Below are 18,625 nucleotides of genomic sequence, written 5' to 3'. Positions count from 1 at the left end.
GGGGGGGGGGGGCTTGATCTTTCCGGTGACTTTTTCATGCACTTTCCAGGTGTTGTACACGTTCTAAACCATTTCCTTGTGAAGCTTCAGAAGCTTGATCAAGGGAGTAGCTGAATGTCCTGCGCAAGCAAGATCGAGGGTCACATTCAAACTTCCCTGTTTCATGAATGGCAATCAATGTTTGTGGGCGATATGGAAATAACTAAAGACTTAGGTCTACCACTCTTAACTTCAAGGTATTTCAAGATGCCTACCTGCTCATTTCTTTTTGTTGAAAATGGTGTAAGTTTACCTGATTGGCCCTGTAGTATATTCACTTCAGTGTTTCATGTGCACTTTATTACGAGCCTAGGAGCCGAGAGAAAGAAAAGCAACCCTTTTTTGCAGTGCTTGGAGCTACATACAGTCACTCAGGGCTTCTCTAGCCTCAATGGTGCATTTGAGACGTTTTCATTGCTTTCATCTTTCTCATCTTACGTAAGCAGGTTAGCAAGAAATCGCAATTATCCTCCTTTGCTTCCATTTCCGCTTTTCCTCCTTTGAACGGCTTCACAATCGCAATCAATAACATATTTGAGACAAAATACGCCTCTAATGGATCCATAATCTGACGCAGGCAATGACATATTGCGAGAGGCTTTCTGTATCATACATTTGATCTGCTCCTTCAAAACCGAAAATATACCAATCATGGACTTCCTTTTCCCTGGACAAAAGCCTTTTCTCGTGATTTGCGTGCTCAATCAATGGCAAAGTTTCTCTTCGCACCACGTTTCTCACAATGAACTCAATGCAACTCCAGGAAGATTGGGACCAATTTCATGCTTTAACAACCCTGTCCTTGAATCATTAACTCGCCAAAGGAATAGCTATACTTGAAGAGTAGATAGAGACAAATTGAGGCCGGAATATGTGTTTAAAACCCGCCCATCAATATCTTTTTTGGAGTGACTTTTCTCTTAAAAGCCCTCTAGTCTCAACCATCTCATTCTCTCCCAATTAGCCATGTGGAGTAAAGGAAATTCAAGAAAAAATGTACCTAGGGCGGCACCCTGATTTTGGCCAATTTGTGGAGGGAGAATTTAGACAAAAATCACAGTCAAGCTGCACCGGGTATAGGGCTTGTCAAGTGAACGCATTCATGAACAACTGACGTTATTCCATGTAATAAAATCAAAGACAACATGCCCAGGCAAACCGAACTGTGCATGCATTGAATGTTGACATTTCTTTCATTTTAACTGTTTTAACCCCACTTTGTTGGGTTTTGTAGGCCAGCTCACTCAAAATCACTTGATCATTGAAAATTCAATGGGTGGATGGTGCGAGTTGGCTGTCATGTTTGTCTTAGTTCTCCCTCCCCAAAATGCCCCAAATCAGGGCGCCGGACCACATTTTTCCTTGAATTGCCTTCACTTGACATCCCCTATAGGCTGAATTCGAAATTCATTGCACTTTGTCTGCTTGTTGAAGTAAAGAGTATTCTGATATTAGACCAAGATATTAATGTAGTGACAGAACTACGCCAAAAATGACATTTCTTTAAGTTTTGTAATACAACATCACTCAATTATTGAAAATTCAATTTGATCACGGTGCGAGTTTGTGTAGATTTTCCCTTCACAATAAGCCTAAATTCAGGGTGCCGGGCTTCACTTTTCTTTGAATTTCTTTTACCTCGCATGGCTACTACGAGATATCTCTCAATATTGGTATGTTTCCAGTGAAACATCTTTGGATCTGTTCAACTTTTTTTCAAACATGCCAAACTATTCGGAGCCAATAAGGGAGAAAAACATTCAATTTGTGACCGAACAATCGACTTACAAAGAGTAAAAATTCAAACGCTCGATCCATACGCAAACTCGTTCAAAAAGCTTTACCCACTTCCAAGTGGACCACCCATCGAACTAAGCAGGAAATATGCAATAAGACTCTCATTATGTGTTGCATTGAAAAACTATTGGCCATGGATAAGCACCATTTGGCCAAGAATGGCGCCTCCATCACAAATAAATGTCCTTTAAAAGACTTTTATGCCGCGTGTGGGTCTCTAACTTTTGTATAGGTATAAAAGAATGGAGAGTTTCGGCAATAATGATGAAAGGAGAGGAAATAATGAAGAGATAATTACCTTCGACAAACATCCAGAAGAAGGTGCAGAGATGGAAAAATCTGACAAATACCAGAGATGTGCACCATATCATGTTGGTTTCGCCGTCTTGTTTGGTGGACTGGAAATGGAATGGTTAATTAGTACAACTTGGAGGGAGGGCCTATGCTTGACGAGGCCTTCACAATTTCTAATCTCTTACGTGAATGGTGGCCGAGAGAATCCAAAACATGTTGGAAAGAATGTATGTTACAAACAAGTTGGTATGGATCTTGTTTCGAAGACAATGGATCTCTCTGCAATGAAGGAAAGAGGTAAGCGAAGATAGATTATTTGTCCCTGCATCAATTGAGGAAGGGGCCATTCATCTCCTTATTACATTAGTTTCTCAACCCTTGAGATTTCTTGGGCTTCTCTTTTTGGGAGTACATGAGCTACGAGGACTCACAATATTTAGGAAGAGCTAAATAGAACACCAAGACAAAGAAGTACTTGTTCAGAAACTTGTTCCAACAACTGAAAATGACAGCTCTAAATCTGATGCATATCCAATGGGGACTTGCATCCGGTTTTGCTCTCAAGAACTCGAATCATAAATTGGTGGGAGAGCAATTTACTCTTCTCGAGTGTTTTTTTTTCATAGATGGATATCGATCAATAAACTTCTAAGGCATTATACGCTACAAGTAAAGAACTCAAACGAAACATAAACCTGAAACACAAGTGTAGCTTTTTGCCATGTAACTTAAGCATGTGTTGAAATTTCTTAGATATTTAATAGCTAATAAATAGAAACTTCGAAAAATTTAAGCAATGCCTTTTCAAAAAGTTTGACCATTTTGGGACTGGATAAAATTTCAAGGTGTTTTTTCTTCATGCGTTGACATCAAATTCAACTTTTTCCCTCGCTATATTGAAACGGTCGTAATTATCAATTTATTCATTTTTTGATTTCGCTACCAGATGTTAAAACAGAGCATAAATAATTTCATTTTTTTTTTTCATCTATAAACAGGAAATACTTGATCCTTGGACGCAATTTATCATTTAACTATTGAGTTGCCTGGAGCCTGGCTATGATCTTATCAATACCATGGCTTTTGACAAACTAATATAACTTACAAAAGCAAATGTTTATTAATTTGGTGTCTTGTTTGTTCTATGCTGATACAAAAGAGCAAAAGTCCGTTTCATCTAGGAGTTCCATTTAAAGAATCGGTTTCTATTTAAGTGTCAAAGCCAAATTTGGCATATTTTTGGACAAAATTGACACTGATTTCTACTGAGTTGAATGAAAGGTTCAGCTTACATGTTACTCTAAATTTTGCCACATTTCACATGTACCCTTCCTTGATGCATATCAAAAAGTAATAGATCGTTATGTTGAAGTTATGTACTGAATTAGATATTGCAGTTCACAACAAAGGCTGCTCTGAAGAAAATGATCAGAGCACGAATGCCGCGCCTTAGAGGTGAGCATGCACCTTATCTGCACGGATTCAAAGCTAATTTTTGTAAATTGCAATTGATTGTTACATGATAGGGCAAACATATTTAGATAAAGCGCCTTCTTTGGACAGAAGAACGTTATTTCTGTTAATGTTGATGACTAGAAATAAAAAAACACATATTTCTATATACTAACTTTGTCACTAAGGTTCTTATTTTTTGCCTGGCTTTTAGTTCTCTTCGCAAACGCTACAAATAAACATTTTTTATAAGGCTCATCTATTGTGGGGTTTTCGTATTAGGTATTAAGCCTGTATTGAAAAATAAAAAAGTGCTTTCCTCTTTTTTTGTTAGTACTGTTTAAACATCTTGCCTTTAAAACTAAAGTATTTACAGACTTTCTGCCAATAAAATTAAAGATAAAAAAGGAAACCAGTTATTTGTGATGAACAGGATTGATTCCAGGTTTGTTAAGCATAATCTTCTCTTGAGTGAGTTTAAAAGAAGGTATATTTGAGCTAAAACTGAAAGGAGCTCAGCTAAATCTTTCTTGAGCTTTTCAAAAGCAATAGCTTTCAGCACTTTTTGCGTTGGTTAAACCTTCCTTAAAAGCATGCTCAGACATCCAAGGCTTGATGGTCTTCATGGCTACAACAGACAACGCACTCTTGGATGCAAGGCTCTTTTGGCCTTCATCTAAAATGGCAGTTGGGGTAAGTGAACTTCTGAAATAATGTTGGCCATATGGTTCTTGGCAAAGCGTTGCAAAATTGTCAATCCCAAACTTTTGTGGCTATGTTATTCAACAATGTGTGGATTCGTGTTCCTAGTACAAAATTAATTTTCGAGCGCAGCCTTTGTTGAAGCCAATATGTGGGCCTTAAAGTCTTGGCAGAACTCATTATTTTCTTGGTATGTCCTGTTTGTTAGAATGAAGATACGAAACATTTAATCTTCCAACACAATTCTTTTTTTTTTGGTTTGGTTTTTCACAGACTTTTCTAACTGCTACAGGGAATGTAATCCCCAGTACTATTAAAATGAAAATCGAGTTGTCGATCGTTAGCTTTTAAGTGCTGAATTTCGATTTAACTTATGGTGACTTTAGATTAAACCGCATCAAATGACAACTGCTAAAGATTGACTGTGAATGACCATTTATGACCACAACTTGCCTTATGAGTGATTGTTATTTTTAAAAAGTCCGCATTATAACATTCTTCACGCTATTCCCTAAAGTTGCAATTCCCCTTGGATTAGTAAACATTCGAGAATTCAAGGCGTCTGTAGCATCCTGAGGTATGGTCAGTGGCATGAAATATGCATAAGTTCGACAGCGTTTCTGATCCTTTTTTAGTGTTGCTTACTTGAAGTAAAAGAAGATGCCACATGCAATGAAGAGAGCTATGAGTGACAAGCTGTAACCAACGAGGTAAATGAGGAACGAATAATCGTGAGGAAGTACACTTTCGGACTCGTTGAACAAGGTTTGATCCAGATGAAGCACCGTACACATGCTGTAATTCGATTTGGACACCCAGGTTCCATCGCTGAGACACTCTCTGGAGGCGTTTTCTGGAACAGGCGAGAAGAAAGAGGCATTAAAGCACCACATATTCTGAAGGCATTGCGTCGAGGCCTTCCCCAGCTAATGACTTTATCGTAATACACACATGGCCTGGAGAATGAATATGGTAACATCAAGAAAAGAAAGCTGGCAAAGAAAGAGTTAGTGGAACTGGAACTGGAACTGGGCATCACAACGTTGAAAAGGAACTACGAAGAAGTCCCCCATAATGATTGGATTATCAACCGGCAAGTGGCCCGCTCCTGATCAGCTAGATCATTGAATAACAGATTATGTATGTGTGACTAAAAAGTACTACGTCCGTATAACACTTCAGGAAAATGTGTCTTGTTCAACGATAAAAGTAGGAACTGAGGAAAGAGGTGAATGACCGACTTCTTGGCGTATTTCCTGAAGGGACCTTCAAGGAGTTTACACTTGTTTGAGGTAAAGCGTTGTCCTTGAGAGTTATTTGACCTTCAACAGATGTGTTGCATATAGCACTAATAGAAAAATGAACACCTGGTGTTGTGAATGGGGCTAATATACCCAGCGAGATACGGAACTCCAGTCCTTTGCGTTAGATTTGAAGTAGTATCATTTAAAGCTGATTTTTAGTAGGTTTCTTTTTCAAAAGCAACGTTGAACTTGCAATTCCAGCCTTGCTGACTGATCTCTCCAATGGGACTTGGATGGTTTAAAGATAAGAAGTATGCCAGAAAATAAACATGGGGAAAAACAAGAATGTTTTGGTCCGTCTCGAATGGCCCCTTTTTGGAAGACCCGAGTTTTCGACAATTTACGTCTCCGACAAAGGCTGTTTATTTTTTTGAGTGGGAAAGGCCTTCTTGGAATAATTCAACTCGATTCCACTAAAGCGTTGCTGTATATGTAAGTCAATAGACAGTATTCCTTAATCTGAGATCACTTCTATATTAGCATAAGATGGTTCAAAAGAATCCGAAAAGACAAAAATGTTTCACTTGTACACAAACGGGTTCAATTGAAAAAAAACCGTCAGTTAACACCTAAAATATTACACCGCTCAAAAATTTGCGAGACGTTTGAACAAATCGATATCATGTTTCAGATTGTCCACTGTGCAATATTTGTTTTTTATCCAAGCTATGACGTGCACTAGGAAGTGCTTATTCAGAACCAGAGGAACACATGTTTGTAAAGGATTTCGATAAACTGGTAACTAAACACCACCTGTAGCTTTTAGCTTATGATTAATCTAAATTCAAGCATGGTAAGAACATCCTTGAAAATTGATTTCACAGATTGACAGGAACGTATAACACCCCATAAGCATTTTGTGAAAAATGGTTAGCCAAAGGAGCAATAAACACTTTGCGACTCATAATCATTATGTAACGTTAGTCCAGCTTAAATAAGTTCTCTTGTTCTTTGATATGAAACATTATTGCAAAATTTCGATTCCATTGGATTTTCCATTGTATTTTTGATATTTCTATTTTGTATTAGTCTGTACGAGTTTTATGCGACTTAATTTCCTTCAATTGGTGATTTTTGGCATCTATTCTGAGTTTTAGTTCTTTGATAACTTGTTCTTTAAGACACCTATCAGTGTCAAGTGGCTCTTGGAGGGTTTGGACTTTTTTTGCTCCCTATTATTGATCAGTTCATATCTCAACACACTTTGAGGAGTTGGTGTAGCCGAGCGGTCTTAGAGGCAGTGTCACCAAGGTAAGAAAACGCTCCCTAGGACTCGTGGGTTCAACCCCTGGCGCCGGAGGTTAGTCTTTTTAAGCAGCTGGTGTAGCCGAGCGGTCTAAGAGGCAGCGTGAACAAGGCAAGAATCCTTTCCCCAGGCGTCGTGGGTTCAAACCCCGGCGCTGGAAGTAACCCTATTCAGGGAGGAGACATGGTGTAGTGGTTAGCGCAGCTTCCTTACATGGGAAGAGATCACCGGTTCGATTCTCCTCCCCGACCTTTCTCAAGGAAACTTTTAGACGCTAGCCACACCCACAGACGGAGAACCAATATGATACCGGATTTGAAACTGCCTATCGGAATTTGGACTTGGATGATGCAATGGCTGGCTTCACTGGCCGGGCGAGGTGCACCCTCCGACCCTAGCACCCCCCCAAGCAAAAAAAAGGTTAAGCAGAATTATGGTTATTCCCGCTCCTCGTCAAGCGTAATAAATATTACCTTGCACGCGGCAATAACCGCCCATTGAGGCGTTTAAAAACTGTTATCATTAATTCGAATTGGTACCGTGACATGGATTCGAACCATCGAACCCTGGAATAATGCTACCACCTGAATAATTCCAAACCTGCATGAACAGTGTGAGAATCCTCTTATGTATCACATATGCCAAGTGGTACAAAATTGTATTAGAAATATATTCTCAATAATTTGCGTTTTTACTGTAATGCCTTCAGTATGTCCTGAAGTTGAAGGTTATGTTGTTGTTTGGGCAGCCACATTTTGCAAATTCTGTGAGTTTGAATTTCTTGGAAGTGCTTATCAGAACCATGTTTGACAATGTGTAAAAATTGTTGATCCTGAATGTCACTTAAATTGGTGCATTGAGCAGGAAATGCAATAGTGTTACAAATATGTGTGTTAATTAACCATTTATAATGCGTCATTCCTTTTTGCCAATCAAAACAAATCGATATTTCATGTTGATTGACTTGCTGATTGTATACAATTTTCCAATGAATCTAGGATGAATTAGAGACTTCACTTGTCCACTCGTATTGTAATGCAGAATGACCATTGAATAAAATTCTGGCAACTCGGCCTCATCCCTTCCCGGCAAAGCTCATTCAAAAAACAAGATTTGCACAAAAGTGTTTAAAAACCTTGCAATGTTGCCAAGAAAATACCTCATTAACTTTTAATACAAAAGATTTCAGAGCCTTCTCGCTTAAATTGGCTTTTTTATCTTTATTGCACTCGCACTGGTGTCATAGTTCGGGATTCATCTCGTTGAAAAAAAGGCAAGCGGTCCATTTCCCTCATTTCAAATGAGAGTTGCTCCAAAAATAGCCTTCCATGGCCCATTCGAAAAGTCCAGCTCAAGGCCCCTCCCTCTCAAATGCTTCAGGCCACACCTCCTTACACATTGCAGAAACTTTGTTCATTGAACGAGGACGTGCCCTGGAATCTGATTCAAACAAAGTTTCTCATTTCGATTTTGACGCAGTCCGCCGCTGGATCCACGATTTTCGGAAAAGAGCAAGAAAAACCGTGGAACGGAAAGGCACTAGCACATTGACATGATAGAGGAGCACAAAAAGGCCGAAGAAAAGCAAATGGTCCATGGCGTAATGTCTCAAAAAAACTGAACACGGCAAGCCAATTACCATGTTTCGTTTCAGGCCATAATGACTAGCTGTGCACCTCAGCCAAGAAAAAGACATTACATCCCGTATTTCCAACCAATTTTTCAAGAAACGAGCTCCTTGGTACACTAACTTCAACTTTGGGACCAGATTCTGTACCAAAGCTCGTTCCTGGGATTCTGCCATGGTTCCAAGTAAGTGTGGAGAAAACAACAAAGTTTATTCGTCGCATTGAATGGGTTTCGTGGCCGAACAGTGACTCTTGGAAAGTCCTGGGCTTTTTTCCAGTTACCTTTACATGACTTTCCAACGCAAATGGACTCACTGATGCAACTTTCTGAAGCTGAGCCATTAGCATTTGTCATTTAGCCGCTAGATTCACATTAAGGCCTCAAAGCACAAGCTCCTTCACTGTTGCCATAAACAGACTCCTTTGGAAAATCCTCTTTAGTGCTCAGATGCCCTTGTAATTGAGTAAATGAGATCTTCTTAGGTTAGTCCCACACACTCGCCTGACAAACCCTGGTGCATGGCTCAAAATGGCAGAAAATTACCTCTAAAAAGCCATACCTAGATATTCTGATGGCATTATTATTCGGCTTGGATTAATAATAGAAGACTGGTGAGGAGACAGATGGGAGGGAAAATGAGATGCTATTGTTACAAAGCAATTGGCAAGAGTTTGAATTACGAACTAGCCAGACAAACCAGTTTACAGTGACGCATGGAAGGCACCTGATAGGCAACCTTGGTATGGTTACTGACGGTAGATGGTGTAGCCATCAATCAGCTGCAGTCGCACTTTTCAATGAAAACGTATATAACCTGTACAAAATTTCACAGCGAACCAGTTTTCACCATTCTTGCCTTTCTTTTCAATGATATGGTGGGAAGAAGAATACTGGCTTTGTTCCGTTTTAGGCGGGGATTTTGAATGCAATTCCAAGAAGGCCGAAATGCCAACTCTTGACCATTCGATAACAAATGTCCAACGCCGGAATGTTGTGGCTTTATGGTTCCACTTGAAAGGCTTTGGAGATTGCAGAGTCTCAAGGTCTTTTGAGTCGTATAAGGGAAAACTACAAGAAACTAGCGTCGTCCAAAATCTAACCAAAGGAACGACGACATTATCGTTCATATCATTCCTTAAACTTAAGAAGTACAAATGTGTACCTTGCCAATCGATAAGTAATCACTTGGCAGGAACGTTTGGCACGAAAAACACAACATGCACGAAGCGATCCACGAGGTACTGAAATTGTCAATTAAATAATCAGGAAGTCCAATGTTATTTCAAGCCTTGATCAATTCGAGGCGCCATGTTGTCTCCTGCACTTTTCTCTTGAGGAAGATCTCAAAGATTTAAAGATGATAGGCAAGGTAATTTCGTTCCTTGGAGGAGCTTCAATGAAGCATGGCGATCTTCGACCTAGTTACAGTTCCCAGACACCCTGAATGCAATGACACGGGAGGTTTGGCAAGCAGCGCCACTTATATGAGAAAACGATCAGACGAACTAACAGGTTTCCAAACAAATATTGAGCTGCGCACCGAGCTTTTCTAACTTGGAGCATTGCATAAGCAAAAGTATTGTCATGATACTTAGCATTGAATATTTACCAAATGATACTACTCACTATTACCACGGTGGATGAAGAGGGCAATGCGGCCTATTAAATATACTGATGGATGTCGTCATATTCCAATATTCCTATTTTTTCTGTTTTTTAACATTTTACATCATTTTGCATTCTCAAAAATGTTAAATGACTATTACAGTTTCGTTTTATGATACTTTTTGCTCCACTTTAGGTTTGAACTGAGCTCTTTTAGAGCTCAGGACAATTGCATCTGGTCATATGAATCAGATGAAGTATGTCAATAATCTTGATCATATTCTTTTCTTACAAAGCTTGCGTCTAACTAGCTACTAGCAGACTGCAATAGAACAGCGTGATGGCATACTTTCCACAAACCTACTATCCTAAAATAATTACCATGACAAATTACATTCCACCCCTTTGAGACAGCCACGTTAAGTCTGTGGTGTACTATATCTGTTATTAGCCATCAAAAATCTAAATGCCTTACCAATTTGACAGCTATTTTCGGAAATCATTAACTCGCTATTGAGCTATGTATGGGGTCGTTGGCTGGTTCTTCTTTAAATGGCAGCCAAACAGATTGGCTGAATTTGATGTGAACCCATACTCAAACATCGTTGAATAAAACATTTTAAACCCTTTCAGAAATTCTGGACTAAAAAGCAGCGTCATCTGACTCAAGCGCCACCTAACATCTGAGTAACTTCCAACAGAATGATTTCAAAAAGAAAAGAAAAAACCCAATCAGTAAGAAATTAAGAAACATATTTACTTCAAGAGATTCATTGCTTTCCTTCATTCCAAGCTATCAATTTGCCTAATTTCAAAACATCTTCTCACTTGCGTCTTATAATTATGGCGCAAAATGCAAAACACAACCATGGAATATACACAGAAGTACATTATTGTAGTAACTCATATGACTTCACAGCCAGAATTTTTGGAAAAACTTTTTTTGCAAAAAGAGCTTTGATAATGAACTGGTACATCAAAACAATAACTTGAAGGCCATTCTTTCACTTGGTTTGATTCAAATTTATAATCCCTCAGTTCTTGCTCTTATAATGTTAGTAATCTGGATCATATTATAAGTTGCTGCTAGGTGTCACATGTCGCCTTTTTTAATCCAGCGCGTTATTTCCCTGACTTTAAAAGTTTAACTCGGTATCCCATCAGTATTCTCAATCAACCGGAACAAGTCATTTGTATTACTTCAAACAAACTTTGAGCTATCGTACACTATCTTTGCGGGAAACTCATTGCACAGTCGGCGAAAGATCGTCTATGGCTCTACTATTTCTTAGACTTTTAGCACATTAGATCAGAATAGATGGCTTTCGCTTGAATGCACTTATAAAAGTTAAAAAAGGGTTTTGATTGCCGTCCTTTGACCAGGAGTGGTTAATAACCTGAGGATTCATTTCCTTCCATAGATCAATAAATCCGAGGAAGAACAAGCACGCAAGTTTCATTGAGAATAAGGCCTTGTTATTTCAGAGTTGAATCTTGCTAGTCAAAGCCAAAGAAAAGAGAGTAAGTAGATAATCCAGAGGAATGAGACAACGAAAAGGAAAAGCAATTTACACCAACCAAACGAAAGAACATTTTTCGTTTTCTTGTGCTCATGGGGAGTCAACAACAAAAATATCTTTAAGTAAAGCTTTTAAGTTTGGACGAGAATTTTGAGGAGTCGTGAATCGTTCATTCTGTTTTACAATTTTATATTCCTCGTTCAATGTGTCTTTTTTGTATGAGTACAAGACTAAGATTAGACTTCGAATTGACCCATGATTTTTTTGAGCCGAACGCACTCAATGAAACAAAGGTCATAATTTCGTGGGTCATAAATGAACAGCAACGAGTGACTCTGGATTTTGAGAGAGATTCGTTCAATTTGGCAACTTGCAAATGCGCAATATTCCCGTAGCAACCCTAAAGCTAATTGTCCCACTTGGGAGACTCGAAGTTGTTGGGAGGAAGGTCACACATCTTAGTGGAATTTACTTCTCATACCTATCCAAGGACACTTTTCTCCCGATTTGTTTAACCCCTTAGCACCTTGCTATTTTCCTTCTTCATTCCTTCACCATTCCAGAATCAAGCCCTTAAAACAAGATAAGCTCACCTCACAACTTTGTTTGCGTTGAGCCTCTGAGCTCTCATTCCATATTCAACGATTGAGCTCAGCTTGCTAAGGTTTTTTAAATTCTTTACAGTCTGTGACAAATTATGAAGTAGCATCATTCATGTCAGTCACCTTAACGAACAAATTTAAGTTACATTCGTCTTCCCCGTCGACAAGTTAAGTACAAAATAGGCCTTTGACACGTACGATTTGTATACGTTTCTGTTTGCACTTGTGCGTTAAGGTCGGATAAAGATTCAAAACTGTTCCTTTCACCAGATTCTTACTGAGATGTTGCTTTTTATCTATTGCTTTCGATATCAATATCTTAAAAAAGCAAAAGACTCATCTAGTCAATAAGGATGAAAGACAAGGAGACCTCCGCTCGGGCAGTCAGCTGCGCATTTTTATTACACCTGATTGCAATGAAGCTACTGATTTTGTCTTGACAAGATCAATTTGGTATGAGTTGAAGGAACTTACATAGCACGTTTCAGCACAATTGGGCCTTTGGTTGACGAGTAACAATCAATTGAAATTTAGCACTGTCTGTGTACTTAAGCGAGCCATTTGAAGGAAAATTGACACCTCAATCGTTCAAAAGGACGATGGTAGTGACGCAGGTTAGTAGATCATAACAAAGACTGTACAGGGTCTTAAAATGCCCTCATTCTACAAAAATCATTCAATCATTCTGAAATTATTTATCTAGGCTTCAGATTGCCATACCCGAAATTGGTTGCAAAATAAGCTTGTTGACTTGACTAGAACCGGAAATGATACTTTTGCAAGGAGCCTCCACATCCATCCATGTATTCCGTCATCCTTAATCTAGTCTTTGGCGGACGAGATGTGTAAAAGTTTTGCAAATCACATTTAAATCATTCTTGGGATGCAAATCAAAGCACAAAGCAAGAATTGACCAGAAAACCCTTCAGAAAATTTAGTAACAAAATGCGGTTGAAAAACAAGAAAATGTGAAGGAATTAAGTAATTCAAGTTAATTGAATAAGCTTCATTTCCGCTTCATTTTGTCGTGGCACAGTATTGCACTCGGTTTAGAGCCCTGGGCACTGGTACCTGCCGACATGGTACTTGCAAAAAAATAAATTGGAACTGGAGCTCACGCTCCTTCTTCAGTAAAGGAAAATAGATTTGTCAGTGTGCACTTTCTTTCTTTCACACCTTTAAAGAGGATATCAAACTTGATGCGCAATATCCAGGCGAAAACCAAGCACCTCCTACGAAAAGGAACCAGACCCAAAAGCGTGTCTTTCCACACCCGGGAAACACACCAGTAAACAAATCGTGAATCGTCCTTTGAAGTACTTCTCCATGTCATTTTTGATAGAAAATTATAGGTCAGTTTCAGTCCCTCGACAAAATTTGAGTGGAAGTCCTCCATGATTTCTCTATTAATGGTAACATACTCACTTGTGGTATCGTATCGTACGCCGTTGAATTCAGAAAAACACGGAATCACCACCAACGAATCCGTGACACTTGCCGGCCAACAGCTGATTTTGTCAAAACTTGGTGGACAACGCAGGGTTGCCGCATATTGGTCACGGCTGGCATTAAATTGCTGCTCTTTGATGGCACATTCCAATTCGAGACGCTCGGTGGCGTTCATCTTGGACAACAATTGGTCGTAATCCATGACTAAGGACGAGGTCTCGTCGTCGTAGCTCATCATATCCGGATCGTCGACCAAATTGGTTTTCCGCACAAAATTCATCTGGCAAAGACAGACACACTTCACTCTAGTGATCACACGTCAAGAAAGCAATTTGCGCCCTGTCTCCCTCGTGGACTGCGTGAGAGTCAATGATTGAAAGGAAATGGGACACAAGAAGACACCATAACACGACCCTTAAGTTGGAAAATGTGAGAAACTTCCCTTGACATTGAGCTTCGAACTGCATGAGGGGCGAGGGAGTGAGCAACTGAGCCGGGGAACCTCGAGGAAAGTGGCGAGGCGGCCTTGATTTTTCTCTCCGTCCTCGGTGTTTCGGCCTCTCGTTCTGTGGATGCGTGTGTGTATTTCGCTCCTTGTCGTCCTTGTTCCTCAATGGTCGTGGTTATGGAGTCTGAAGGTTAGCTGCACTCTGAGCTTGGCCACATCCGGGGAAAGAGAGGATTTACTCTCCGCCAGCAACCATCTGTCAAGATGGATCCAATTCGATGTTTCGCCGAAATTGGTGCTTTAGGTTTGAAAGACACAAACGACTCGAGTTGTCCATGTGCAATCATCGTAACTGGCCCTTGCTCTCCCCTCTCGCGTTCTAGTGCTGGGGAGAACTTGGGAGTCAAAATGCGCCTTCAATGGCGTATTTGTTCGGACGAATACCCCGAGGACGCCGTTTGATTTCGTTCTCTCAACTCAATTGAGGACATGGAAGGCCATGATGACTTCGAGCAACAATTCCCAAGTCTGCATAGTGAACTGTCCGAGTGCCTCTATTTCTTTTCCTTTTTTATAGGAACTGGAAGATAAGAGGATAAGAGAAACCGATCAATGACAATGTCGCACGATTGTTCATGATCATCGCTGACGATGTACTCGGTGAGCAAGAGACAGAAAAAGCTTAGACGGAGACACGCATCATATTTTTGTCCAACAACTCCTCCATCGTGTCTCCATTAGAGCATCAAGTCCGTCAGTCAGTCTTTCTGTGAGGGTTACATCCTTATTTTTAGAGGACCGGAACTCTGAATATGCCCTGGAGAGAAACCATCCATCTTCTCATTATTTCTTCGGGAACTTGGGCAAATTGGGAGTAAAACGCAACACGTGTTATGTAGATGAAACTTTACTTATGAGACTGAACAAAGCCTAGACGCTCTATTTGGCTTTACCTTATTCCCATGAGAGATCGGAATAGTTCAGCCTTGCTTATTACCCGTGTCTAGAGTCTCTAATGAGCCTAAAGTTTAGAGTTTTCAAAGTAAGTCTTGCCTTACAAGGGCGATATCTCATATTCTAATGGACCGTCTCATAAGGTGCTTATGAGCCCTAGCCAAAAAAGGAACCAAGTCATGGTTTGCTTTATTATTCATGTGGTAAGTTTTGGATTCGGGTCCAACTCTTTCCGTACATATGATGGTTCCCTGAACGGCTAATGTTCGACCTTTTTCCTTGGCCTAAACGTCAACCTTTTGGCAGCGTGAGTCATCAATATTGGAACATCTGAAAGCTTTTGTTCCCCATCTGGTTTTCCTCCTATAAACATGATCAAGTTGGCCACCTAGAAGCATGCCATATCCTTGTCAATCCTATTTTTGGGTGATTTTTGATGTTATATGTTGAGCCACTTTTCGCTTGTGCTTTCCAGTGGAACAAAAATCTTCATTTCTTGGATCTTGAAAGACATCTGTAGCGGAAGCAACCTCGGTTCATCGTGGGGAAGATTCGAAACAATGTTTTTTTCCTTTCATGTTTTGGGATGTTTTCCTGCCGGAGCCAAAGCGTAACTTGCGCAAATGAAAGCTAGAGATGAATACGGTTTCTAATTTTATGAGTGAGTTATACTATTGAGTAAGTAGGAGACCACAATTTGTCTTTGAATGATGATATTATAACTTCGTATTAAAATTGTATGAATATGTTATTTTATGATCAAATCAATGGAGAGCATGAAAACCTCTGACATGCATCACATCCATGTTTTATTCTGGGCACTAAAGTTTTGATGAGAATAAGTGCGACAACAGCCATCGAAGTTTTGTGTTGCAATCCCGTTATGTCAAGAAACATGAAAATTTTTGCTTCAGTAAAATCAGTGATATCAAAAAACATCTTGCTCGAATGAGACTCGCCTTGAAAAGATGCAAACCAAAAGTACGCAATAAATTGAGGATGATCTAAATCTACAAGTTGCTTTCAGAACTTTGAGAACAGATGAATTTGCACTTTACACGTCAAGGGAAGTTAAAAATAGTGTTCAAAAACAATTAGAACTGTTCAATAATTCTCTCCTGGATCATTATGTGAAAGACGTTTGGGCTTTCAAATGTTGGATTCAGATAGCTAGACGTTGACCAAATCTTTCAGGTTCTGAATCTAAAACGCTCTTAATGAATTTCATTTTGGACCACCTCTAGCCATTGGACTCCAAGGATCAAGAGGTTCACTGCTCTTTTGGTTTTTATCGTTTGAGACCCCTGAAATATTGACTGATAAGTTACGGGCGAAAATATTTTTTTTCAAAAGTACATTACTCTCTCTTAAATGTTTGCATAATTAAAGTATCCGCTTGTGTTTGGTAAGTTGAAAAATGTTTTTTTTTTCGCAACACAACTTCACGAAACATTAAAGGATAATCCTGTCAGTCTTTTTTCATCAAAAGAAGGTTATACTTTTAGCGATTTGTCATGGTTTTAAAGCGGCTCAATGATTCATTATAAGGTGGGTTTATTTTGAAGAAGAACTGGAATCTATAATTGAGATTGAAAGTGTTATTCCGACTCCTAAAACCACTGTCGATGTTGTGGTCGAACCTAGCTAAAGGTTAACCCCAATTTTAGTTTAACCATTGTTTTACCATAGACACATTCCATGATGCTTCAACACTGAACAAGTACAACGTAGATGAAACAGGATCTTTTTTACTTTTCCCTTGATAACATACTATAATCCAGATCCTTGTTACAGATATTGAACTAAGGTTTCTCATATTGATGCGAATGACGGAGAACCGTACTTGCCAGACATTTTATGGAGGAAGTTCCTCCCCCCCCAAAATGTAAGATCAGATTTTTGAGGTCGTTGTCCTCTGGCTCATGTGCACTAAGGCTGGATTCTTGGGTACGATCCTCTCATCTCCTGTTTGTCATCATGGTGGTCCAACAGCCTTTTTAGGTTTCGAGAGAAATACATAATCCCATCTTGGCAGTTTCCTGCCTCCCTAAAACATGGACACTTTTGATCAATTTTGCTTTATTGAAATCCTACTCTGATCAAGCATGCAAACATGTCTAAGAAACACCATGAACTATTTGGACATTTCCGTTAGCACTCAATATGGCATTTCAATCCCCGTATCTCTAGTCTTACTAGCAGGGATGATAAATCGTTAAAAAACCATTTTTGACCAGGAGGCAGAAAATGGTGGCAGAATTTTTTTCAAATGGGATTTTTGCTAACGAGGAGATAACTTGAATGGGAAATCATTAGAAGGCATTTTTGCCCACCTGACAGAAAATGGTGGTAAAAAGTGGCAGAAATTCCTTTAAAGTCGATTTTTGCCATCGTTGCTTACTGGTGAGAGCACTGAAAGGAGAAGGGTAAGCTTATCACCGAAGAATCCATTTTTATTCCATTTTCCTGAACAGGTAAACGAATCATTGCGTTTTCTTTTACATGTATTTTCTCTAATTTTTAATGTGCCCATCAATTTAGGTTCTGAACATGATGCAATTGGCAAACTTGATTGTGAAATAGCAAGAACCAACGTGTGGTTTGCTGCAAGTAGTTCGTGTCTGGAAATTATTTGGTGGACAAGTTTGAACATCCCGGTATTTGATAAACTAGTCTAAAAACACGTGGTAGCATGACTTTCAGAGCAAATTAGATTAGGAAAACCGGTTGAAAAACAATAGCCTGTCCCGGTAAGAGAAGATCTGATCCAAGGAGACCTCACAACCCTTGAAGTGTTACTAACTAAATGGCTATCAGGCAAAAAAAAATGTTTGCCCTCTAGCGGTCAAGCTGAGAGTTTTACCAAGTTCTCGTTTCGCACGGTATAAACAGAGGCGCTGAAAATGAAAGAACTGTGTCTATAGAGAGTGTTCATACCTGTAGATATAGGTACGATTATACTGCCCTTCAGTCTTTTCCCATGTTAAAACTTCCTCGGGCTCTCTTACTTAGAAATTAGATGGTAGAGCAATTTCTTCAAGAAGTAACAGTTTTTCTGCGGCCTGATTTTCGTAATTTCTGTCTAACTTGACCAACTAAAATGTGTTAGTGAAGTCCAAAATATGAAACGGAATTGATTTGAATTAAGATTAAGGTCAATACTTACCACCATTCTGACCTGCAGCTTACCAAGCCACTAACAGCTTGTCATGGGCATGACTGAAAAGAAAGGCCAAGAATATATTCCTTGGATGAATGTAAGAGGGCCTCGAGGGAATATGCCTCTCTAACCACATCCTTTATCCCAATGACCATTCCCATCAGACCTTGTCTTGGCCGTGGTTACCGTAGTGTTACCCGTGTTGAGAAACCAATCTCTAGAAGAACAAATTAATTAAGTATTCTCCTTGAGAGTCTACTAACACCCTAATGCTTCCCTCTCCCATTTAATGGCATTTCTTTGCCTGATGTCCCCTACTTTGATTAAAAGACGACCTAAAAGCCCAACCCATGAATAGCAACTGAGCATTTGGACTCCAAAATGTCTGCAACTCAATCATGGCAAATTCTATGTGGTGAAACGT

At 39.5% G+C, this 18,625-nt stretch overlaps 1 protein-coding gene and 1 long non-coding RNA gene across 3 annotated transcripts in view; one reads left to right on the top strand and one right to left on the bottom strand.

The window, feature by feature from the left end:
- Nucleotides 1-14,450, bottom strand: part of LOC131881979 (diuretic hormone receptor-like) — a 28,475-nt gene extending 14,025 nt beyond the window's left edge. The window contains exons 1-4 of the mRNA XM_059228983.1: nt 13,616-14,450; nt 4,930-5,137; nt 2,316-2,409; nt 2,135-2,234 (exon numbers count right to left, since the gene is read on the bottom strand). Coding sequence (XP_059084966.1) covers nt 2,135-2,234; nt 2,316-2,409; nt 4,930-5,137; nt 13,616-13,919 — 706 coding nt within the window. The 5' untranslated portion in view covers nt 13,920-14,450. The remainder of the gene's footprint in view (nt 1-2,134; nt 2,235-2,315; nt 2,410-4,929; nt 5,138-13,615) is intronic.
- On the top strand, nt 5,131-14,844 carry LOC131881982 (uncharacterized). Of its 2 annotated transcripts, XR_009373430.1 has the most exons (4): nt 5,131-5,576; nt 5,790-8,434; nt 8,489-8,646; nt 14,665-14,844. It is a non-coding gene; the product is annotated as an uncharacterized LOC131881982 (long non-coding RNA). The 2 variants fall into 2 exon arrangements; XR_009373431.1 differs by having other exon boundaries at nt 5,131-8,425.
- Nucleotides 14,845-18,625: the final 3,781 nt, after the last annotated feature.

This window comes from Tigriopus californicus, chromosome 6, assembly GCF_007210705.1.
Source record: "Tigriopus californicus strain San Diego chromosome 6, Tcal_SD_v2.1, whole genome shotgun sequence".
Taxonomy (NCBI): domain Eukaryota; kingdom Metazoa; phylum Arthropoda; class Copepoda; order Harpacticoida; family Harpacticidae; genus Tigriopus; species Tigriopus californicus.
Note: the sequence above shows the minus strand (reverse complement) of the source record. Positions and strands in the feature narration are given on the sequence as shown.